Raw genomic sequence first — 26,074 nt, forward strand, 5'->3', positions numbered from 1 at the left:
TCACTTGCGTTTTCTAGCTCATGTATACAATTACAATAAAACAACAGTAATGAATAGTGGTGATTTCAGTTCTATGTAAGCAATGGAAGTGCTCTGAGATAAACTGATGAAAAATGCTGTATAAGAGCTAGATATTATTTTCAAGCAGCTGTGCATCCCTATTTTGGGAAAGCATAGTTGTAATATTTTAATCCCTATTCACCAGATTCCTCCCACCTTTTTTGTTGTTGTTGATGAGAATAAAAGCAGACACCCTTTGCATTTGTTAGTTCTTTCTTTAATAAAGCAGGTTAGACATTCTTCCAGAGTGAAGACACACATTTCCACAACTAAATGAATACCCAGTCAAAATATGGTGACTGCCTTTCTGCAGTAAGGTATGACTGACATTACATGCACAAGCCTTGAAACAATCATTTGGTACACACTTGAGATACAGTACAATAAGCCTCAAATTGGCTCAGGTATATTTTTGAAGTCCCACTTCAGTACTTATCTGTAATTTACAATGCATATATTTTATATCAGATTACGTGTTATCCATGAACATTATGAGCAGGTCATCTTTGGAAGAACGAATAATCCTGTGTTTTAAAATGGCAATTTCTTCCTTGGTATATTTGTAACATAAGGCAAGATAGGGTGATTATCTGTCATTTTGTCCAAACTATAGCTATTTGGCTTAATGTATATAAAAAAGTCTAATGACATTTCTGGTATGATTAAACAGCAGCCACAAATGGTATTTGGAATGTAGAGGGACATGGTATAATCAAAGTGGATTCATCTAGTGGGATTCACTCAAATCTCATTTGTATTAATGTCTCTCTATTGCCGAGGATTTGTTCAAATTCCATGGCACAATAGACATTCAGCCAACAGGGAGATTCACTGATTATTACAAACTTGTGAGTTTTTTAAAAAAAGTTTTATACTTTCAGCTTTGCTTAAAAATGTGATATTAATGACATAACCACTAAATTTAAAGAATAAAAGAACTGTACAAATCACATTCTTTTATGGCACTGAGACTGTTCAAGAGAATGACAATGTGATCCCTGGAGTAAATGGACACAAAACAAAAGAATGCTTAAAAAAGATTAAAAAATAAAGTGTTTTACCCCTGCCAGACTGCTGTGGTCACTGAAGATTTTGTTTTTATGATACACGGTACTTCTTGATTCTCCGGATCTGCATAACACTTTCCCCAGCTTTACATATGCGCTTCCTGAGCAGATTCACCTTTGTGCCACATCAGCAACAACTCTAGCTGGAAGGGGTAATGCTAGAAAAACCTGAAGTCTCTAAATTAACAGTTATTTAATTCTCTAACATTCGCACAAACTCAGGGATACAAAATAAACCTACACACAAGCATGCAGGTTAAATCCTGAAATGTTTTTTTGTGAAGATGTAGAAATGAGAGGATTAGAATTAAACCAACATAAAAACCCCTCCAAAATGTTATGCGTTTAAGATCTTTCAGCAAAACAAACAGCCATCATGACTATGCGGCACCTCAACCTGTCATGCACATGATGCTAAACCTGCTCATAACATTCCAGTATTTCTTCATTTTACAAGGCACAAATAATTCTGGAAGAATTATATGGTGGCTTTCGAATGTGTACATGTGTGGCAGCTACCCTGTAATTATGTGATAATTACCTTTTAATTTCAGTCTTCAACACTAGACCCTGTAAGAGCCAACTACAGTATATCACATCACCTAATTTTGAAAAACTGTATTTAACTCCAGTTACTTGCAGATGAATTGATCATTGTATGTACCATTTATTAATAACAGAACATTTGCCATGCAATTACAAAGTTATTGCATGGTAACACTGTATGTGTCCTGTAAAATAAAATCCTATTAATGTGGAAGGATTTTGTTGTTGTTGTGTATACAGTAATTTAGTGGCATTCATTCTATAAGTGTATCTCCTCAGAGCTCCTGAAAAAGTAGGCTTCCATTTACTAATAATTTCTTTTTGTTACTTTCAAAGAGTTTAAGAATGATTATGGAATGCAAAAAACAACCCCACAATTATCATCAGATGCATTCCACATTTCATGGGAAAGAGATTTCCTTTTCAGAATAGAGAGACAAGTTAGAGTTAATTAGAATCTTGACCGCATTGAACCACTGCCTTTTTCTTGACCAGCAATGGGGATCATGTCATTCTATTTGTATACAGAGAATACATGGTTAGTAGCATTGCGATATAAAGTGCTTTTAATTATGAGTGCCTCAGAGCTCTTTTCCTCCTTCCCTGGCAAGTTATGTTCACCCAATAGCTGGAAGCTGTTTTATTTCAGTTTACTCAGATCTAACACCATCAGATGGTTAAAATTTCCCTAGCAAACCACTGATTTGACATGTTAATCTCATTAAACAATAATTCTTCCCAGGGAAAGTGAAATTAGTCAATATAATTCGGGATAAGAGGTATAGTGCTACTTCTGAGGAGAAAAAAATATTAGGCAAAAAGAAGTAGGACTCTGCTGTTCAGATCCCCATCCTTTCCAAAATTTGCCAGCTGGTTTTACTTTAACACAGTAGTGAGGAAGTCTTAAAAATGGGACATAAACTTGTGTCTTTAACCTATACCAGCTATTGTGGGATTAAAGATAAAGAACTCAGGACTCTTCTACTGAGAACAAACCTGGTGGCATACCTAAATCAGAGCAAGGGCAACTTCCTTTAGCTTCAGAAGGAAAGATCAAACCTAATCAAGCTATCTGCAAAGGAAAGTTTTCACCTCTCCATGAGCAGCATATACATTTTCATCTCTCCAACTGTGAATTTCTTTTAGACACAGTAGTAGAAGTTCTTTCATTTTATCACTCTCTTTTGTTGCAGACATCCCTAGGAATCTGAGTAGAGTTCTCCTTTGCCTTCTCTCCTTATCACAGTAACAAACAAATTACTCCAGCAAGGTGGATGATTTTCAACAACTCCATAATTTGGAATCAGTCTCCACATCATTTTCATTTTCAGGCCACATCCACTCCTTTTCACAGCCATGCCTCCAGCATATTTCTATACCTCAGAACAGATGTGTTGACTGAGAACTAATGTTATACTTCAGCAAAAGTCACCACTCAGATTTCTCTGGCTAGAGGAAAAGGAATCACATAGTCCCTTGGAATTCAAGACTCCTGTGGGACAACAGACAATGCTTCTAATCAAATAAATGGGGATAACTCCAAGTCACATTTCTAAGTGAATTATTTCTTAAACTGTAACAGAATTGCAATGAAGGAAAACTACAGCACCATCCATCATGAATAGACTTGATTCTTATACACAAAAGAGGCTGTACAGTTCTTAGAACATTTACAGAAAGATTCCAAAGGAACACTACTCCAACACACAAACCCCATACCATCTCACGCAGAAATATTAGAAGTCTTTTAACTAGTATAGATTCAAGCTTCCCAGTGCTTTAAAGAGGCTATTTTAGATTTAATTTGGTGTTCTCCTATACCTGAAGTGCTGGTCTTATCTTTTATAGTTTCTCTCTCTGAGTACTAGTCAGAGGTTTTTGCTGTGACTCCAGTAATCTTGATGCCAGTTGCTGAACCAGTTGCTGAAGGATGCTTTGCATCTTTTTGATTTGTCTCCCCTCATTTTCTACCCATAATCTCTAGCGAAATAGTTCCCTTCCCACCCAGCATAAGCCTAACCTGGCATGTTGGAAAAAGTAAATGTGTTAACTGTAGTTTTGTCTCCTCTCCTCTGGGTATCCATTAGAATATATGCTGCAGGTTATTCTATGTGGTGAGAAACTAAGTAAATAATACTATAGTTCTAGAAGCTGCTAAGATAACCCTACAACTAGCAGTAGTTGTATATTAGATCTGGATACTACTGCAGCTGTTAAGGTAATCATTACAAAATTTTTATACTCTTTGGAGGGTTGCAATATACTGCCTGTACCAAATTTGTGCTCTGATCTATTAGCTAGGCTTTTAGCAGCTGAAATGGGTTACCTTTATATACCTTCTGTCCTTCTGAGTCAGTCATCCAGCCCTGTGGAATCAAAGTTATTTCAGCTGAGGTTTAGTAACTGACCTCACAAGCTCTCCAAGCTGTTTAATTAGCTGTCCAATGGGCTGACAATAGTGAAGTCAGAATCCTTGCTATTATTGCTATCATCATCATCAGGGCTGGAACTCAGATTACTAGAGGAGGCAGAAATGGAGCCCATGAGTGGATCAGAAAAGACCAAAGAAGAATGAGATGGAGCTTCATTCTTTGTTGCCGTCTCCTTGTGTGCCTGAAGTGACTGCTCATGCTCAGAGACAGCACCTTTAGTTCCCTCCTCTTCTTTGGAAACCAGGATATAGTCATCAGTGCTTCTGCTCTCTGAATTTCCACTTGTTTCAGCTGTTGCCTGTGAGACAATAGCATGGAAATGATTTAGACTAAGTGGCAAAACTAAAAACCACATCTTTATTTTAAAATCTCTATTATACCCACCATTGTGATACTGGACATAGGAAAAACAAACAATTGTTGCCAACAACTGACATAAAAGACGGTTACTCACCTTTGTAACTGTTGTTCTTCAAGATGTGTTGCTCATATCCATTCCAATTAGGTGTGTGCCGCATGCACGATTGTTGACAGATTTTTACCCTAGCAACACTCGGTGGATCGGCTGTGGAGCCCCCTGGAGCAGTGCCCTTATGGCGCCAGATATATGCCCCGGTCGACCCAGCACCCCCTCAGTTCCTTCTTGCTGGCTACTCTGACAGAGGGGAAGGAGGGTGGGTTTGGAATGGATATGAGCAACACATCTCGAAGAACAACAGTTACAAAGGTGAGTAACCGTCTCTTCTTCTTCAAGTGCTTGCTTATATCGATTCCAATTAGGTGACGCCCAAGCCTTACCTAGGCGGTGGGGTCGGCGTGAGATGTCACGGAGTGAAGGACTGCCGAACCAAATGCAGCATCAACCCTGGACTGCTGCATAGTGGGCGCCGAAGGTATGCACCGATGACCAAGTCGCTGCGCTACGTATCTCCTGAATGGGCACATGTGCCAGGAAAGCAGAGGATGAAGCCTGAGCCCACATGGAGTGGGCAGTAAGGTGCGTAGATGGGACACCAGCCAAGTCATAGCACAAACGGTGCTGACCATGCTGCTCTTCTTGTTGACTGAAGCCACGACAAGGGAGCACGGTTGGGGGGGGTGTATATTGGTACTCGTAGTCCTTTGAAGGGACAGAGTACTTCCTTTCAACCCCCTTGGGCGTAGGTGGAATAGAGGCTGGCGATTGCCAGATTGTCTTGGCATTGGCCTATATGCTTCGTATGACGGGGAGGGCAACTCTGGATTGTGCCTCTGCGGACAGAATGTCCACCACAAGGTCCTCTATCTCCATCACCTCCTCTACCTGGAGGTTCATATTGCGCGCCACTCTGCGGAGCAGTTCCTGGTGGTCGGGGAGGTCCATAGGAGGAGGGCTGGAAACCATAGTCCCCGCCACTGCCTCATCGGGCGAGGAGAGGAAGATACCCCCGGGACTAAGAGATCCTGTGCGAGGATCTTGTTGCTCAAGGTCCATCATGCTAGGAGCATGGGCCTGCACTGGTGCTGGAGCAGTTGCCTCAGAGCCTCCCGGTGTGGGGGCAAGACACAATGGCCTCCAGTACTCGGGGCTCCAAAGGGGAGGAACAGGAAGCCCCCGAAGGAGCCCCCTGGGCCTGATGGTAAGCCCAGGGGGTCCAAAAGGACCACTGTGGGGGTTCGTGGCCTGGGTCCTGGCCTTCTTCTAGCCACTGGCCTGTACTGCCCTGGTTCTGGGCATGGTAGCCACCTTGCGAGTGCAATGACGCAGCGGCAGTGCTGTATGCGCTGGTGCCGAGTACCCCGGTGCTGTACAGTGCCGTGGTGTCGGGGACCAGTGCCGTGAGGCAGAACGGTACCGAGACGTCGATGCCGGGGATCTGTGCCTGCGGTCATATCGGTATTGGGAGCCTGATCTGGATCTCGATGGCGACCTGCGGTGAGAGCGGTGTTGGGATCGGCTATGGGTCGAGTTCCACTCTGACCGGTACCGGGAGTCCATAACGCGATTTGGATCTCTGCAAGCTGGAGTGGCGTTGCGAGTACGACTGGCGCCAAGAGCGAGAACGGTGCCGGGACTGCGAGCAACGCCGTGATGGGTGCCGGAAAGAAGATCGGGACCGGGACTGGTGTCGTTCTTCTTCACTCGGCAATGGTGGTCGCATGAGGGACAGCTTTCCCTTCCACAGCACTGTCTGTGCCAGAGGTGCTGCTGGCTGCAGAGAAGTCAGCTCTATGAGCATGATCAAGTCCTGTGCCGTTGAAAAGGTATCCGGTGTGGAGGGTAGTCTCAGCTCGACTGTGGTTTGCACCGGGGAGCTTACGTGCACTGGACTCAACAGCCCTTGCGGTGCCAGAGTCGACAGTGCAGGAGCCAATATTTGTGCTATGCGCTCCGGCAATGGACACAGCTCCAACTGTGGTGCAGGAAGGGTCGGCGGCTGCCACACCGACAAACAAGAAGTGGCTGGCACCTGCTTGGGCTGCTTCTTTTTCTGCCTTGGAGATAGAGACCTGCGCCGTGGGGGTGGAGGTGCCGGGGAAAGCTGGTGCTGCAAGTCTTTGGTAGAGTCTGAACACAGTGCCAGAACAGTCGGTACCGCAGGGGCACTCCACACCGAGGACGACGGTGACAAGTCTCAGTGCGCGGAGAAAAGGACTGGGCTAAGTGCTGCCTCCGTAAGGAGCTGCTTCAGTCTAAAGTCCCGCTCCTTCCTGGTCCTCAGCTTGAAGGCTTTGCAAATGCAGCACTTGTCTGCTTGGTGGGATTCCCCCAGACACCTTAGGCAAGAGTCATGAGGGTCTCCCGTTGGCATCGGCCTCTGGCAAGCTGAGCAGGGTTTGAAGCCTGGAGACCCAGGCATGGGCCTGGGTACTGGGATAGGGGAGAAGGGAGAAGACCCCGTTTCCCACACTAATTAAACTAACTAACTATATTAAGTAATTCACAACTATTAACAACTATAACCAACTATTAACTAATCAGAAACTATTAACAGGTACTAAAGTGAATTCTAGGGAAAGCGGAGATCAGCTAAGCTGCTCCACAGTTCCACGGGCAGTAAGAAGGAACTGAGGGGGCGCTGGGTCGGTCGGGGCATATATCCGGTGCCATAAGGGCGCCACTCCAGGGGGCGCCTCAGCCAACCCACCAAGTGTTGCTAGAGTAAAAATATTCTGACGATTGTGCATGTGGCGCGCACACCTAATTGGAATCGATATGAGCAAGCACTCGAAGAAGAACTCAAGTCTACTCTGACTTGTATGATCTCTACCCACTGACCTGACAAATACCCTTGGTACTTTAGGTGCATAAACAATTAAACTCAGAGTATACAAATGTATCTTGCACTGTGTCCTAAAGATACTAAATAGGACCCTGGTTAGATACATGGATGGAATTAATTCCAGGCTCAAAAGCCCCTCTATGAAGAATGACCCCAACACTCATATCTCAAACCTCAACCCTGGGGAGAAACAGCAAGAGGAATTTGGCTCATTGCAAGCATTGCAGAAGGGCAGATGAGGGAAAAAATATGTTTTTTAACTAACAAAACAGCAATGGCTAAAAGTACTTGTTTACTTTGCATGAAATATAAAGTTGAGAGAGACTAAAAATACATCACCAGGTACTGGAGCTTGTACTGGTACTAAAGTACGTCTCTCTCACATTACTGCAGTTCCCTATAGTTCTACGTAACTAGGTGATCTTATAGGTACATTATAGTACTGAAGATTTTTGGAAATCAGAATTATAGTGACATTTTTTTCTGTTGGTTGATGACCTAGTATTAGAGAACCTTTGGCTTGTAGAAGTTGGTGTGAAATGACATTTTGGAGAGTGATCTGAATGTCCACCTAGCCCATGTGGTGGCTTGTTCACCAAACTTTTACACCACCTGGAACAACTGCAGTGCCTCAAGAGGTCCACGATTTGATTCATGAGACTTAATGGCATATCCAGCAGAGCAGAAATTCTTTCAATAGCAAATTTGTAATCTGTTACCTTGAATGGATGGCAGATTATTTCCCTTTTCTTCCATAAGAAACATTAATATCATGTTCCTGTACAGGAAGCAGTTTGTTCACCTACCAGGGATCATGACTGGGTGCCTAGTCAATTTCATACAGCTGCCACTGAGTAAGAATACAGTCTGGCAAACAGTCTGACATGGGATAAGCAGTGACTCCATGTTAGCCTGAGGTGAGATGAATTTGATTCTAACTTGTTAGATTCACAGTAACACAAGAGTGAGAAAAGGGAAAAGAAGCGTAAGGAGCAGCTGGAGGAACATGTGTGTCAGTTATGTAAGGCTCAAATAGACAATGGTGTGTTAAGCAGGAGCAACTCCATCAACAATGATTTTTGAGGCAAAGTTATATTTCCCAGCATAATGTAACTTTAGGGTAAGAGATGGGGGGCTTTGGTAGAGGGGAAAAATAATAAAATAAAGGATATGGAACAGCGTGAATGAGATAGAGACAGATTAGTAATACAGTATCTTAAAATTATGTGCATCATTAAGGTACTGGTGATCCATAACTTGCCTTTAGGTACCCCATGGGCTCTTGCCAAATTTATTTTACAGTAGTAACTGCTGATAGCCATTTCCCATTGTCTCTCTTGTTCATTACACAAGAGTACTCTCTTGAAAGTCCTCAGTCCATCAATGGATTGGGAGGACTGAAGTACAGGATGTAGGAAACTTATGCTACTAGCTATTATGCAAGTAGTTACTACAAATTATTAAAAATTAACAAGGAATGTATCGGCTGAGAGTGAAAAAGGCCAGAACAAAGAATTGTGACTCAGTACCTCAAGAACAAAGAAAAGTTTGTATTAAAGGGGTTCCAGAGACATTTCCACTATCAATATAGACTATTTAAAAAAAATATTATTGCTTATATAACTTTAATATTAAATACTCTCATTTTTATTTATATTTTCTTCTATAAATAAATTACCCATTTTAATACGGTCTGTCCAATACAAATTCAAACATCTTACGTTCAGTGTAGCAACAAAAATATGACCAATCACAAGCAATAACAATTATATAATTAATGGGTCTAAAAAATTGACTTTAGCTGAATACTGTTGCTAATCTTTACATGCACACATCCCTTTTAAAATAACTTAATAAATAATTAATTTTCCTTCAGATGACCATTATAAAAATAATATAACCCAAATTGAACAAATTATATTTAAGAGTTCCAAAAACTATTTAGCAAGTTCATAATGTGGTTAAAACTGACTGGTAGTAAATTTCCTACTCCTTTTGTGAATTTAAAAACATGTTTTCACTCCTCCAAGAAGTTACAAACAAACAGATCTAATTTACAGACAGAGACACTACACTATTTAAACACCTTTTGTATGATGAAACATATAATTTTTCTTTAATTACTGTTTTTGTTTCATCTGTTTTTGTATCTGAATTACCAGCTTCATTGTCTGTCAGTTAATCAGCTATCATGTCTAGGGCTCTGAGAACACAGACAGTGTAAAAGAACGGCTCAGCTCCAGAAATTAATCAACAGTATCCTGCTTGATTCCATGGACACTCATCACATAGCATTACAAGAGCCAGATTAAGGTCTTCTGGGGCTGTAGGTTCCATTCCAAATTTCATGGCCTTCTTTTTCTTTTTACAACAGTAATGAAAGCTACTTTAAACACCCCTAGTTGACGTAATCCACTTTTCCCCGTTCTTTTTGGAAGCCCCTGACACACAGATACAAATTTAGTTTTGAGCACTGAGTGTATTTTATAATTCCAGTCTGATGGCATCATCTTAGCCACTGTTTCAGTCTTCCCAGCTCTCTTGTCCAAGATGGCTGCTACCCTAGGGAACCAAAGGCATTACCTAGCAACACACAAATAGGTTACCAGTGCTAGCGATCTTGAAGATATCTGTAAGGCAAACAAGCTGACTTCCTTAAGGCAATGAACAGGCACTGCCTTAGCTAGTTCTACTGGGGGCCTGCTACTGCAGCTTCCTAAATTCTGAAATGTGCTGGTGCCTGGTTGGACAAAAAGAAGCATCATATCTTAGCTTCTTTTCTTTATGGTTATGTTCTTCAATTTTTAGGCTACTCAAATTTTGGGCCCCTAAACCTGGGTTTGGTAGAAGTGTGTACCCATTCCCTTCAATATGATATAAAGGCTTGGTATAAATACAGGTCTGTGTTTAGAACACACTATTATTTTGATGCTGGTATTTCCAGAGGTAAAAATATGTCTCCCCACTCCCTGCGCTGTCTGTTTCTCTTTCAGGAAACTCGTACTGATGTGAACCATGTTTTCTTCCAACTGCCGCCACTACTGAATAAATGAAAAATGACAGAATTATACTTCCAGTAGCGTTTGAAAGTTAACAACCTTTTGCCTGGTGCCATATGGCTTCTCCAAACATTTTTTCCTGATGAATATCAGCTACTAGTATCAGGCTTATTTCAATTGCCTGCATACTGTGAACTAGCTAAAGCTAACAATAAGAATACATTTTAAGTAAGCCTAGAAAAACAGCAGCAGCTCATTTTGTCTCCTTCTTGGTCTAGGTAAAAAGATAATGAGTTAATTATACAATATTTAGCAATGCAAGATTTCTATTTATCAACTGTATTGCTACTGAAATTAATGCTGTACATCTTATTTGAGGCTTTTTCTTATTCCACTGTAGCACAGAGTTAAAAATGGAGCATTAGGAAAAAAAAGTCCTCCTTATATGTGTAATTCTTTATAAAATGTCAAGTGCTGGAGCAATGTGCCACTATGACCAAACATATATAGTAGAGTGGTATAAATAATAATATTTAGCTTTTATATAGTGTTTTTCATCTTTGTATTGCCAAGTGTTTTCTTTACAAAGGAGGTCAGTATCACTACTCCCATTTTACAGATGGGGAAACTGAGGTACGGGGTGGGATGTAAGTTTCTTTTTTGATTAATGAAGTGACAAATGACCAGTATCTAAAAACAATGAAAGACAATGGGCCAGATTTCAATCTCATTTGCACTAATATAAATCTGCAGTAATGCCAATGAAGTCAACTGAGTAACACTGGTGTGAGACTAGTGTAGATGAGAAGAGATTTGGGCCCAAAACATTTTCTAGAGGTTCTGGAATATAAATATAATTTCTACATAACAGACTCAGCAGCCATAAAAGGCCATACTAAACAGAATTACTCACAGTACTGCACTAGGAAAAAACCCACAAATGTAGTAAAATTTATTTTGCTGGAAATACATTAAATAGGAATGAAACTAAAGCAACACAATGTGTTCTAAATAATTAATGTTTAGAACTTTTTAAACTTTCTGCCGTATTCAGAAAATGCTTCTAGCTTGACCTGGAAACATCACTGTAGCACATTACCCTCATTAAGACTAAAAAGCTGGACTGTGGTCCTGTTTGGAAAAGAATTAATTAATGCTCTCGTTTCTCAGGCTACTAAACTTAGCAGCTTTTATCTTTTAATTTTCATTACATAATGTCAAAACATCTTCTCTTTTTACTTGATTTTACCTACTAAAGCAAAACACAATGTAGTCAGAAACAGCAAAGAATGCTGGGGTATTAATATTTCTTCCCAACAATAAGCAGTTCTAAAACTAATTTCTTATTTTTGTTACTATAATAAACTGATGCTCATTACTATAATTGGAGCTCCCAGAAGATAAGATGAGAGAAGGCTAATAAGAATAAATGCACTGTACCTTAAACTGTAAATGTACCATAATCTGCAGATATTAACCATTTAAAGCTCAAAACCTTATTAAATGTTTTCTCAGGGTTAGATTGCACAACCCTTACTCGCATTTGCCAGCAGTTACTCATGAGTAGCCCCAATGATACCAATGTGAGAATAAATCCTTTCCAGCCTGAGTAATGTTTGCACAATCTAACACAGCGTGTTGTGTTATACTGTATCTTTCATTTTATACTGTGAATCAATGTTAAGGATTATTAATAATAAGGCATCTGCCATTTCAATACTAAGGCACAAATATTTCTTACGGAAAGAGTGTGAAGCTATAGTACCAAAGTATGGGCTGTCATTAGATATGCACTCCCATATGCAATCCCATTGTGTCTGTGTCGGTCCCAGGATATTAGAGAGACAAGGTTGGAGAGGTAATATCTTTTATCGGACCAACTTCTGTTGGTGAGAGACAAGCTTTCGAGCTTACACAAATCACAGATGTCATTACTGCTTTAACAACTTTTGTTAAAACCTGACTTTTTTACCATATTGAAGGCATTGGTTAAACCCGTGTTAGCCCATATGTACTCCAGCGGGCTACCAATGGAGTTTAACCATTGCCTTCAATATGGCAGAAAAGCCTGGTTTTAATAACCATGGTTAAATGCAGTAATGACATCTGTGATGAACTGGGAGTTCTTTTTGTACCACTTCTGAACTTTGGATGATTTTATGAAATTGTATCCTGGAATACCTATATGTATGGGGATCCCCAATGAGTTAGCAGGGTTGTGCCATGCCTCTGCCAGGCCAGAAACAATGGTGATTAATCAGCACTCAGCGACAGTTTATTCAAAGTAAAACACCTTGGGACAATAGGTTTGCTCTACCTTGGAGAAGACACTTTCTCCTCTTGTCTGAAGGGAGGGGAGCAGTGGAAAGTTACCAAAAGGCTGAACAAAAGAAGTATGTGACCCCAGTCGGAGTCTATTAAAGGACTCACAGGGAGGAACTAGGGGAGGGAGTCATTTTGCTAAGGCAAGGGAGGCTGCTGCAGTGGCAGACTAGGCAAGGAGATGGAGGGCCCTGCTTGCCTGCTGGAATATAGTTGGTCCCCCAAGGATCCCAAAAGAAGGATAAGCCAGTGAGGGATGCTGCATTTAGGATGTTTTATATGATCTGTACTCTCCTCTGCTTTATCTGTTTAGAGCATCCTTAAGTACAGGTTGATAGATTGAGCAAAGTGTGTGTGTGTGGGCTGCTTCACAACTACTGTGGTGCACCTGAGGGATTTAAATTGTGAACCAGAAGCTTCACACCTTTTGGGGAATGGTGTTCTGGGACAGGGGTGTGTTTAAATACTAGAGAGTCTTGAAGGGGGGGCTAGGCAGCTGGACAGAGGGTTCAAACACTCAGAAAAGGGGTGCAGTTACAAGATCTCACCCTGAGCGTGTGTCTAGGGACTCCGAGACTGGGGCAGTGGCTGGACTCTGTTCAGATTCCATGAGCTTAACACACCCCTGAGGAGCTAAAGCAAAGAGGCTTGGATTCCCCTCACAGCAGTCCTAGCAGGTGGCCGCGAAGGGGCGCTCACTAAGATCCATGACAACATCCATTATAAATGAATTTGTAAACAAACGTAAAAGCCTTTTATCTTTGCATCTAACATAATTAAGTAAAATAAGATATATTTTATTTTTAATATTAAAATACGATTTTTAACAGCTGTTAAAAGCAAGAAAATTTTTATTATAAACCACAACATCCTGTTTCACTAGGTTTAGGTAAGTAATTCTTCTTTCTATTTCCTTTCATTCACTCCTTCAGCACTGCTGAGTTGATTCAACAAGCTGTAGTAGAAAACTGAGCACAGCCTAGACTGGACCATGGCAATGATAATGCTGTTATTGGTTTCCCAGTGTTGTTGGTATTGATACTGGCGCTGGCATATGGCAGATTTAACTTCAGAACTCCGCTGATGTGCTGTTATTGGGAATTATACATTAATCTGCATACATAGTTAATTGTTCATATAAGATCATAGCTCAACTAAATGACAAAAACCGTGTGCTATGCAACCTTGTGCTACCATGGATGGAAATAAATCTATTGCCTTGTAACCGTATGTTTTTCATGTGGGATGAAAACATCATATTGATTCAAGGAGAAAGCCAATATAGAAACGTCAAACAACTGAAAGGGAATGGGAGGTTAAAGTGATTTAGCAGCATCTTTTTGGGCACTTGAGGATGGATACATTGGGGCAATGCAGTAATCAGCTGTTGCATAATGAAATTCTAGAGGACAGAGGCAATGAGAATGGTCTACCCACAGGAAAACATTTGCTTTCAGTTTTTAAATCCCCAGCACCAATAATACCTTTATAACTCTCTTTAAAGATATATTTTCAATCTTTTAAAATATGAAACTAATTTACTGAGAAGCAGCCAAGATAACTATTTAGAAAAAAACAAAAAACAACTGTACTTGATTTACCTATTCACAAAGGGCCCAATCCTGCACCAATGTAGTCAGTGGGAGTTTTGAAACTGACTTCAGTGGGAGTAGGATTGGGCTCAGAGCCTTATCTAGCAGCGAACAATATTGCCTCCTTTCTGATAATGGATAATTTAAACCCTGGGAAAACTCATTCAGCTAAGGGAGCTCTAGGTCTTATTTGCTATTGTATCAACTTATAAACAAAGCTATTTAATTAGAACAAATTTTTTTTACATTACATTCTTAGGTAAATGTCTGAATCACAAAAAAAATATTTTAATTGTCACAAGACATTTGTGAAATTTTAGGAACTTTTGAAAAATGTTCTAAAGATGTTTATTGAATGCCACGTTTTTTCCATCAGGGTATCAGCAACTTGGCTGAAATGGATGTATTTACCTGAAGCGCTGAGAGGAAGTGTTGCTTTGCCATAACAGATCCTTTTAGGACATCGCCCATCTCCTTGTTCTGACTGCTGGAACAGTAATGATCATCTTCTATTGTGATTTGCTCATTCTCTTCAGCCTCCAGCTGGCTCTGGTTGAAACGCAGGGAACCCTTTAGAATATCCTTGATCTATTTGCCAAACAGGAGGAAAAATAATTCAGAACATTAGGAAAAATCTAAAATATCTGAAGCTTGGGCTAATGTACGCAAAGCAGACAGTCTGCCTTTCATGCACTATGTTTTTTTAAATGATTTACTATATTTTTTGAAAAAGAAAACAATATTAATGGTAATACTTGCACTGGTTAAAGGATCAAGCACTAGTGAAACAAGGTTCTACCAGAAACTGGAAAGCACAAAGTACCCAAGATATTTAAAAAGAACAAACCACCGATGTGCTCTCCCCAGCACTCATATAGCTGACATATATTATGGTATTCCAGTTGAAAGATATTCTAGAGCTAACCCTAATGAAATAGTTCTTAGAGACAGATGCACATTGTTTAGTAATATTCTCATTAAAGGAATGTAGTATTTTTTCCTCAAATCAAATGACACACAAATATCAGCTTTTTTGGTACAGAAGACAGAGGCATGGATACTGAATACAGTGTATGTTATGCATTGGAGGAGTGATGGTTAAAGCCCAGAACTGAGAATAAGGCTATCAGGGTTCTACTCACAGGCCACCATAGACTTCCTGAAATTGGGACTGGGTAGGAAACTTGACCTATGGTTCAATTTCACCTCCAGAAAAAGAGGATTTGTAAAACTTAATATATTAATATTTGTAAAGTTGAATTCACTCAATATCTATACCTGCTTCAAGCCTGCCAGGGATACCAGAATTTCATCTTCTTTCTCCAACTGTTCCTGTAATATGACCTCTTGAATATTTCCTGCAACACAAAGAACAATATTTTCCTAAATGATCACTTAGTACTTATCTGCCACCAACTTACAGTCAGCATGAGCATGCTCAGAAATTAGCACCATGTCTCATGCTGTCATGCAAACAGTCACACACATATAGACCTATAGAGCTTGGCACCTTTACTTATTGTAGAAGCAGATTAGAAACTTGGCTAGCCAAATCTATGCACCAGTCAGAACTCCCACAATGATGCTGTGCTATTACCAGATTGACTGCCAACTGAATCAATCAGGACACACAACAGACATACTATTCCTGATCCCTAGAAGAAAGCTGATGGCTATAACCTTCATGATCTCCATATTAAGTTAGCCCTAGTCTACACTTACAAGGTTAGGTCAAAATTAGGTTGATTTTATAAGCAATGCGGCTACACAACCAACCCCGTTCCGTCAACCTAAAGGGCTCTTAAAATCGACTGCTGTACTCCTCCCTGGTGAGGGGAGTAGAGCTTAATCGACCTTCTTGGGTTGAATTTGGGGTAGTGCAGATGCAGCATTGTGCAATTCAACAGTATTGGCCTCTGGGAGCTATCCCAGAGTGCTCCAATGTGACCGCTCTGGACAACACTTTCAACTCAGATGCACTAGCCAGATACACAGGAAAAGCCCTGGGAACTTTTGAATTTCATTTCCTGTTTGCTCAGCATGGCAAGCTCAGCAGCACAGGTGACCATGCAGTGCCAGAATTGCAAATGAGCTCCAGCATGGAGTGAACGGGAGACACTGTATCTGATTGCTGTATGGGTAGAAGAATCTGTGCAGGCAGAACTCCGATCAAAAAGAAGAAATACTTAAATATATATGTCAAAATCGCACAGGGAATGGTGGAGAGAGGCTTTACCAGGGACACACAGCAGTGCCGCGTGTAAGTTAAGGAGCTCAGACAAGCTTACCACAAGACAAAGGAGGCAAACGGTCGCTCTGGGTCAGAGACCCAAACATGCCGCTTCTGCATGCCATTCTAGGCGGAGAATCTGTTCTCCCCGGCAGCCAGGACCGTCTCATCACCCTGGAGCCAATACTCTCCCAAGGCGGGTTCCAGGACCCTGAAGGCAGGGAAGGCACTCTGATGAGTGCACATTTGTAACTACACTACAGGGCTTAAAAGCAATTGTGTTTAATGTTTGATTTGCCCTGAAGAATTGGGATGCAACCTTCCAGCTACTGGAAAAGTCTGTTAACGTGTCTGGGGGTTGGGCAGGAATCCTCCAAGGACATTTCCATGAAGCTCTCCTGGAGGTACTCCAAAAGCCTTTGCAGAAGGTTTCTGGGGAGGACTGCCTTATTTCGTCCTCCATGGTAGGACACTTTACTATGCCAAGCCAGTAGCAACTAGTCTGGAATTATTGCAGCGCAAAGCATGGCAGCGAATGGTCCTGGGTTTTGGTCGCATTCATGCAACATTTGTCTTTATCTTTCTGTGTCAGCCTCAGGAGAGTGATATCATCCATGGTCACCTGGTTGAAATAGGGGAATTTTTGTAAGGGAACAGTAAAAGGACCCCATTCATGCTGGGCTGTTTGCGCTTGGCTAAAAGGGAATAGCCACGGGGTGGGAGGAAGGGTGTGCTGCACATCCAACCCAAAACCGCAGCCCCCTCCTTTTAAATGGCAGACCCAACCACATTGCTTGCTGTGGGAAAGGAGAGCGCTGCAGTTTGAAACCATTCCCACATATTATGAAGGCGGAAGAAGCCAACCCCGCATACCCCGCTGCCTGGAAACTGAATTCTGTTGCCCAGCCGTGTGTGATGTGTCACCATACCAGCAGGCGCTCAATATAAAAGGCAAAATGCAACCTTGTACCTAAAGCACATGTGCTGTCTGCTGTGAATTGCTTGATTCACTGTGAAAGAGTCTCCCTTTTGTTCTCAGAAATGTATCTTCTTAAATTTTACTATCCCTTTTTATCGCCCCTGCAGGTGCAAATGTTTCTATGCTCCCCGTATCATCTCTGTCCCTGAGGTTATCGCAGATTAGAAGGTGAAAAAAATACACCCACAATGACATGTTTTCAGAGCTCATGCAGTCCTCCTGCACTGATAGGGCACAGCTGAATGCATGGAGGCATTTAGTGGCCAAGGCCTGGAAAGCATTCAGTGAGTGTGATCAGAACATGGAGGAGGAAATGCTGAGGCTAATGGGGGAGCAAACGGACATGATCAGGCGTCTGGTGGAGCTGCAGGAAAGGCAACAAGAGCATAGACTGCTGCTGCATCCATTGTATAACTGCCTGCCCTCCTCGCCAAGTTCCATGTCCTCCTCACCCAGACACCCAAGAAGGCGGGGGTGCGGGTAGGGGAGAGGCTCCAGGCACCCAGCCACTCCACTCCAGAGGATGGCCCAAGCAACAGAAGGCTGTCATTCAAACAGCTTTGATTTGTGGTGTGGCTACAATAAGCAATGCGGCCTTGTCCTTCTTTCCTCCCCCACCCAACCCCCCACCCTCAGTCATTAACTTTAAAAAAAAAAAAAGATAAATGATGCATGGAGAAAGAATTTTATTTCCTTTGCCAGCTGTAGTCGAAGGGGGAGGGGAGGAGGCTTACAGGACAGGAGGAAGTAAACACAACAAAGGGTTTTTTTGCATCACACACACACACACAACTGTCTGCACTATCTGACCAGTCATGAAACTGGTTTTCAAAGCCCCTCTTTGATGTGCAGTCGCCTTGCTGTGTTTCTCTAATCTCCCTGGTGTCTGGCTGTTCAAAACTGGCTGCACAGGATTTGCCTCAACTCCCCCACCCGCCATACACTCCCCCTTACTCTCACAGATATTATGGAGCACACAGCAAGCAGCTATAACAATGGAAATATTGTTTGCACTGTCTAAACCTAGTCAGCCACCAGCAGCTTTTTAAACGTCCAAAGGCACATTCCTCCACTATTCTGCACCTGCTCAGCCTATAGTTGAACTGCTCCTTACTACTGTCCAGGCTGCCTGTATATGAGCATGAGCCATGGGAGCAAGGGGTAGGCTGGGTCCCCAAGGATAACTATTGGCATTTCAACATCCCCAATGGTAATTTTCTGGTCTGGGAAGTAAGTCCCTTCTTGCAACTGTTCAAACAGCCCGGAGTTCCTAAAGACGCGAGTGTCATGCACCTTTCCCGGCCATCCCATGTTGATGTTGGTGAAACGTCCCTTGTGATCCACCAGTGCTTGCAGCACCATCGAGAAGTACCCCTTGCAGTTTACATATTGGTTGGCAAGGTGGTCTGGTGCCAAGATAGTGATATGTGTTCCATTTATCGCCCCACCACAATTAGGGAACCCCACTGCAGCAAAGCCATCCACTATGACCTGCACATTTCCCAGAGTCACAACCCTTGCTAGTAGAAGGTTACTTATTGCCTTGGCTACCTGGATCTCAGCAGCCCGCACAGTGGATTTGCCCTCTCCAAACTGAATCCCGACTGACCGGTAGCAGTCAGGCGTTGCAAGCTTCCACAGGGCTATTGCCACTCGCTTCTCAACTGTCAGGGCAGGTCTCATCTTGGTATTCCTGAACTTCAGGGTGAGGGAAAGTGACTCACACAGTTCCATGGAAGTGGCCTTACGTATGTAAAAGTTTTGCAGCCACTGGGAATCATCCCATACCTGCAACACTATGCAGTCCCACCAGTCTGAGCTTATTTGCCGGGCCCAGAATCGGCATTCCACTATCAACCAGCCCCACTGCTGCCATGATGTCCCAATTGCCACAGCCCATGCTTCCAGGAACATCTGTGTCAATGTCTTCCTCACAATCGTCCTTGTGCTGGCGTCTCCTACCCAGGTTCTGCACATACTGTAGGATAATGCGTGAGGTGTTTACAATGCTCACAACAGCAGTGGTGAGCCGAGCAGGCTCCATGCTTGCCGTGCTATGGCATCTGCACGGGTAACCCAGGAAAAAAGGCACAAAACAATTGATTGCCGTTGCTTTCAAGGAGAGAGGGAGAGGAGACTGACAACATGTACCCAAAACCACCCGCGACAATGTTTTTGCCCCATCAGGCATTGGGAGCTCGACCCAGAATTCCAATGGGCAGCGGGGACTGTGGGATAGCTACCCACAGTGCACCACTCACCAACCTACTGCGCTTAGTGGGGACATACCCGATTGACTATATAAAATCACTTTCTAAAGATCGACTTCTATAAAATGGATCTAATTTCGTAGTGTAGACCTACCCTTAGAGAATCTAGTCAGCTGGCTACTTCCACTTTCATCCCCATTCAGATGTGCAACCTTCCTAACTTGATTCTGGAAATATTTCAGGAAGCACTTATGAATATACACAGCAATAGTATCTATGGACCCCTTCAATTCATTTAAGTGTGCACTGTGCAATTCTAGTTCTGCTAGGTCCTAATGCCAGCACTGATGCTACAGTTCCCTGGTCCTTGGGTACCAAGCGTGAAATCCTCACCTCTGCTCTCTCCCCTTTATTCTGGGTAAAAGAGCCGGAGCAGAGTAAATGGAGCTTAATAGTCTTATATCTGGCTGGAGAAGGAAGACAGCTGAAAGTCTGTTCTTCAAGGATCCCCCTTGCAAGCCCTGGCACAGGGGATTTACCTAGTCCAGGACGGATATTTCAGAGAAAATACCACAGTACACAGTGCCATGGAGATTTTGGGCCATGCTGTAGTGCACAGGGCAGCCCAGAGAGGCTACCATAACTCAGGCAGGCCCCCAGAGCTGATTAAACTATGCCAGGAACCTCTCCATTCACCTTAACCCTCCACTCTCCTTGGGCTTTGATTTCTGTGCCATGCTTCAGAGGCACAACACAGAACAACAAATTTATGCTTGATACCTGCTGCACTGGAATGCAACGAGGGGAGGGAAAAGCTTCTCTGTGTCCTTCTCCACCCCACTGTACTAAGCTTTATGCAAATCTACCCCTTTACCTGGCATTCATCTGGGAACAATGCTTTGCTACCTGTGAATAATGCTATCATCCTAAACTCTTAGTGATATAACATTTTTATTAGCAACACCATGCCCTCTCATCATCATCATTTAAAAAACAACAACAAACCCTGCATGTTCAGGGCAAGAAAGAATGAAAACTCAAAGTTTTTGTTACAGACATGACCAACAGAGATAAAGATGGTAGTGTTGTCAAAAGTGACTGAATATGGGACTGCAGAAGGTTTCATAGGAGAGAAAAGGAGTACAGTTTGGCCATGTTAAATTTAATATATGCAGAATGAGATGAGAAAGAGTGGAGATGTGATCTAGAACTGGGTCAGAAGAAGACAGGTTAGAAAGGCAGATCTAAAAGCATCAGTGTAAAGATGGTAGTTCACATTGTTGATGGTAACTGAGACCAGATCAGATCACCCAGAGATAGATGTAAAGAGAGAAGAAAAAGGGACAAGTGTGGCCATAAGCACCCTTGTATTCACTCCCTGCACACTAATAATATTTGTACAAAATATGTCTTGTGAAATACATCACATGAAAGCTAGCAACATGCTGGTTATTAAGAGCTTCGTAAAAATGTATGTTCTAACTTTACATGTGAAGTTAAGAATGACGTTACTAGAGCATGTTTAAGACAAAGATATTCCAGCCTACGTAAAATTGATAAATAGGTCTGTTCTAGACAAAGAAATGTGGGTTTACCTCAATTACATATTAGCTAAACCAGTGGGGTTATCTTGAGCTGGAATGCGAGAGACAGAACTAACATGGCTCCTGAAACCCAGAGAGAGACAGGAGACAGAATCCCCAGGAGGCCTTCCAGACTTGTAAGAAAAGAAAATCCTTTGGGAATACAAGGAACAGAGAGAGACTCCATCTCGATCCCTCACCTTAAGGAGACAAAGAAATCAAGTGATCTCACCTCTGAGATAGGTCCTGGCCAGGCCAGCCAGTAAAAAGCTGGAAAGAAGACGGTGGATGAGAGGAAAAACCATCTTGAACAAAAACTTCATCTTGCTAGATTAAGTTTTAGCTGTTTAGATTCGTGTTTCCACTTTTATTTGCTTGTAACCATTTCTACCTTTCTCTCTTTTAGTTGGTATCACTTTATCCATGCTCTTTTGTTAATAAACCTGTTTTACTTTTACTATAAACCAATTCAGTGCTGTGTTTGAAAAGATGGATCTATTTACCCCCATTAAATTAATAAGCTATGTCTGACAGAACAGTGAACTTTGTATCTTCTGTGATTGCACAGTGGGAGGAGCTGGGCATTGCAGAGAAACATCTCTGAGGAGCCTGGGAGCTGGACTTTGCTGATTGTTACCTGCCAGGCAAGGTCTGGGCCAGGTGTTTGCTGGCGAGGAAGGTGATTTGCTGCTGCTGTGTCATGGAGCGGACACGGAGTCTACTCACCAGCAAAAATCGCTCTTGTTGAGGCAGAGAGGTAACGCTGTCTCATAGCTCTGGGTATTTCCAGAAGCGTGTTACAGCAATAGACCCCCATAAAATGGGGAAAGGGGTGGAGATCCATACATCAAATGAGATGCTGATGGAATGATCAGAGAGTTAGAAGGAACAGAAGAGCCATGAAAGCCCAGAGAGGAAAAGATTTCAGGGCGTAAGGTGTAAAAAGCAGCCGGGGGAAATGGAGTGAGATGGCCTCAAGTTACTAGATTACATGAACATTATTTAGCATCCGTACAGTGCAGTTTTTAAGAAGTCAACTGTAGCTATGTACTAGAACAATGGACTAAAATATAAGAATGAAAACTGGATAGTGACGAATGTTAATCCTATGATTCCAAGGTACATTACAAAGAAGCTGAACTATGGAGGATGGAATTAATATGAAGCTAGATCCCTTTGCAAATATGTTTCCTGTTATTCATTATTTTGGCCTATATTAAATATTTTCCTCCTGCACTGCTGCAGTCTTTCACTATATTAAATCAATGGTTTTCAATGTTTTTTCATTTGCAGATCCTGAAAAAATTCTGAATGGAGATGCAGACCTCTTTGGAAATCTTAGATATAGTCTAAACACCCCCAGGAGCCTGCAGACCGCAAGTCGAAAACCACTGTTCTATGGTAACAACAAACTTTTGCGGATCCCCTAGGCATAGTCTGTGGACCCCCAGGAGTCCATGGACCACAGGTTGAATACTACTGAACTAAATAATTGGTATTAAAAGTTTCTGGCAGAGTTTTAAAATGTGTCATATATGGCGATACTACTTTAACTCCGGACTCTGATTATTTCCCAAATAACGCTTGTCTTTTTACTACAGAAAGTTTTGTAAACTATCCAGCACCCAAAATACACGTTAATATCCGGGGAAAACAACTGATCAATGGGGAACCTGAATCATCAGGCTTTAGTTGGCTTTCACATTTTGCAGGGTTTTTATGTCTCTCTAACACTATTCCTCCCCCTCACACACACATGCATGGAAACGTGTGTTATAAAACAAGTACGCACAAAGACTAACTGGGTGGGGTAAGGAGGAGAAAATAAGTAATTCAGAACATACCTCAGATGTGGGACACTGACCTTTAAAATGCTATGAAAATAAAGCACAAAATAGAAGATGCAAGGCGCTCCACATGATGTGGAAATAATCCATTGGTATTCTGGTTTTTCATAGCTACTGTTTCTTAATTCAACAATTCAAACCTTGATGTGGTAACACGCGAATAATAAGGAAAACACCCATCCCCAGTTCTGCCCCCAGCTCTGCCTTCAGCTCAAGCTCCTCTGCTGAGGAAGCTTTGGCTGTGCAGGAATGGAGCAAAAGGACAGATTCCATTACTGGTAAGAGGGGTGTGGCAAGAAACATTTGGGCACCACCGTTCTATATTAAAGCACCCACCCACCCACACACATATCTAATTTTATTGCTCTCCCAAGTTTGAGATCTTATATATTATTTGATATTTTTTTCTATTCATACAGCTGAATGGCCAAATTTTGCTTTACAATATTTATCCTATCATGGAACTGTAATTCCTGAATTATGATTTTTTCATAACATAATAAAACCTTTATGAAAGCGTGCATTAGTATCAAGCCCAAATCTAAGAAAATCTGAGAGCATCTTCCTATCTGCAGAATAAACACGGATATACACTGAAGAACCACTGAATTATATGGCTTATAAATTATTTGCAAAGCCAAGTAAATCTATTTCTGTGCTATACATATTTTTCTTACAACATTGTTAAATGGTGGTTGTAGTTCAAAAGCTATCAAAACCCTAGGGGCAGAGCAGGACATGAGTCACATATAGCTCAACATAAAGAACAATGGAGCCACACACACTTTCAGAATTCAGCTACCATATCAAACAAAGGCTGCTTTGTTTTCAACAATGGCGTATTTACGAGTGATACCTCCTAAAAGTGTTTTGCATAACTGGCTAGGAATAAATCTCAGAAACTTCTTGTCAAGCAAATGCTTCATTTAAATACTGTAGGAATCTCACCAAACATTCAATAACTATTCCCAAGGAAAATAATGTAATTTGCTGCCCAAACGTGGCAAATCGATAAAAATGTTGGTTTGAAACAGGTTAGCTGTAACAGTTGAAGAATTACAATGAATAATAAACATTCATATCTTGCTCTCACACTTATCCAAACTTGTAAACAACACCCATGAAAATTCACTCTTGAAACAGGTATTGAAAAAATTCAAGATTTCAATTTTTCCGCTCACTGAGAAAACTAATTTCTAAAGTTTAAATTAGACATTATCATTTTCTGTATAAAGATGGATGAGTAAAATAATCCACAGTAGGTCCTAGCTGCACTATTTAGAGAAGACTTGTGCTCTTTGATGACGTGTAAAGTTAATATGTATAAATATGCAAAAATGGTATGCACTGTGCCTAATGAGTTTTAGTTTCCTATTAAATAAGTTCAAATGAACATCAAAAGACTATCAAACATTCAGAACAGCTACTGGCCGTCTCCCTCCTTAGCAGTTACTATAACTGCAGGAGTGGCTCCTACTTCAAAGGTTACAGCTGATACTGGAGCAACTGGTCCCCAAAGAGCAGGCCAGATTTAGAACCAGTCGCAACTGCTGTGACCAGGTGCTGGCCTTAGCCAGCCTCGCAGAATCCGGCCACCAGCAAAAATTAAAAACAGCAGCTGCATTCATTGATCTTCCTTTTGCATAGGATAATGTATGGTGCAAAGGTCTCCCGCTGAAGTCATCATTAGCTTTCCCAGCCAATCAACCATCAGACTCATCATAGAGATGGTGAGTAACAGAATATTCACTGTGCACCTTGGTGAATCTACCAGCAAATTACAGAGATTGAACTATGCCTCCCAGAAGGATCCGTTTTAGTGCCTGCACTTTTCAATCTCTGTACCAGCAATATTCCGGTCACATTCTCCTTTAAATTCATCTATGCAGACACCATTACTCTAGCAACACAAGTGTCCTCTTTGAAGGCCACAGAAATGGTCATGAACAACCACCTCTGGACCCTAGAGACCTATTTCAAAGCTTTACGACTGAAACCCAACACTTCAAAATGCTCATCTCTGCCTTTCACTTGAATAACCATGAAGCCAAAGTTCTGCTGAAAGTGGACTTTTGTGATCCACCTCTTTTGCGTAACCAGAATCCATGGTACCCTTGAGACACCTTGATCAGATGCTCAGCTATCAACACCACCAAAAAGATGATAAAGAAAAGGGTTAACATCATTGAGAAGCTCGCTGGCATATGCTGGGGATGTGATGCATGCATGTTTCAAACCTCAGCACAAGTCCTGATCTTGCCAACAGTGGAGTACTGTGCGCTAGCTTGGTGCAACTGCTCCCACACCAATGTTGTTGACACCAAAAACTAATGCTGTACTCAAGATTGTTAGTGGTTCCCTCAAATCAATGCCAATACCATGGATCCAGTCTTCACGGTCATTGTGCCAGCCAACATTAGGTAAGACGCTGCTGTGGTCCAGAGTACAACAGCAGTCTGTCCGTTCTGGACCTGCCTATATACCAATACTTCAATTCAGTGCCACTCTCCCGACACAAATCCAGGAAGCCTTTCTGGATCCCCACATCAGTGTTGAAGGTCAATGGAAATGCTGCTTGTGACATCCCAAACAAAGCCTTGATTGAAAAATTCAACAAAAGACGTCCTGGGATTCTGCCTTCCTCACAGGCAGTGGACTGCACTCAACCATGTCTGGACAATGCGTGGAAGGTTTGGATATCTCTTCCACAAATGGAAAAATCAAAGAATCAAATTGTGACCACAGTGAGGTGCAAACCATGCAATACATGACAGACAACTGGTGCATTCCCGTTTACAGTGGTGGCACAAAGGGGATCCACCTAGCTATCACAGAAGCATTAGAATGGCTTTCAAATCTTAAAATTAATTATAATCCTAGCCCCTTGCTTTTCAAATGCCATATGAAAGAAGAATACAGACTCTACAACAGTGCTCTCAAAGCC

At 41.9% G+C, this 26,074-nt stretch overlaps 1 protein-coding gene across 11 annotated transcripts in view; it reads right to left on the bottom strand.

Annotated features, from left to right (window-relative positions):
• Positions 1 to 255: 255 nt before the first annotated feature.
• Positions 256 to 26,074, bottom strand: part of TBC1D5 (TBC1 domain family member 5) — a 487,219-nt gene continuing 461,400 nt past the window's right edge. For 10 of the 11 annotated variants that reach the window (XM_039523970.1, XM_039523969.1, XM_039523966.1 and 7 more), the window contains 3 exons: positions 15,560 to 15,639; positions 14,693 to 14,869; positions 256 to 4,403 (listed from right to left, as the gene is read on the bottom strand). In XM_039523970.1, the coding sequence (XP_039379904.1) occupies positions 4,107 to 4,403; positions 14,693 to 14,869; positions 15,560 to 15,639 (554 nt within the window). In that variant the 3' untranslated portion in view covers positions 256 to 4,106. Of the gene's footprint in view, positions 4,404 to 13,574; positions 13,778 to 14,692; positions 14,870 to 15,559; positions 15,640 to 26,074 lie in introns of those variants that run through there. The other variant, XM_039523973.1, reaches the window with a different exon arrangement.

The sequence above is a fragment of the Mauremys reevesii genome, linkage group 2, assembly GCF_016161935.1.
Source record: "Mauremys reevesii isolate NIE-2019 linkage group 2, ASM1616193v1, whole genome shotgun sequence".
NCBI lineage: Eukaryota > Metazoa > Chordata > Testudines > Geoemydidae > Mauremys > Mauremys reevesii.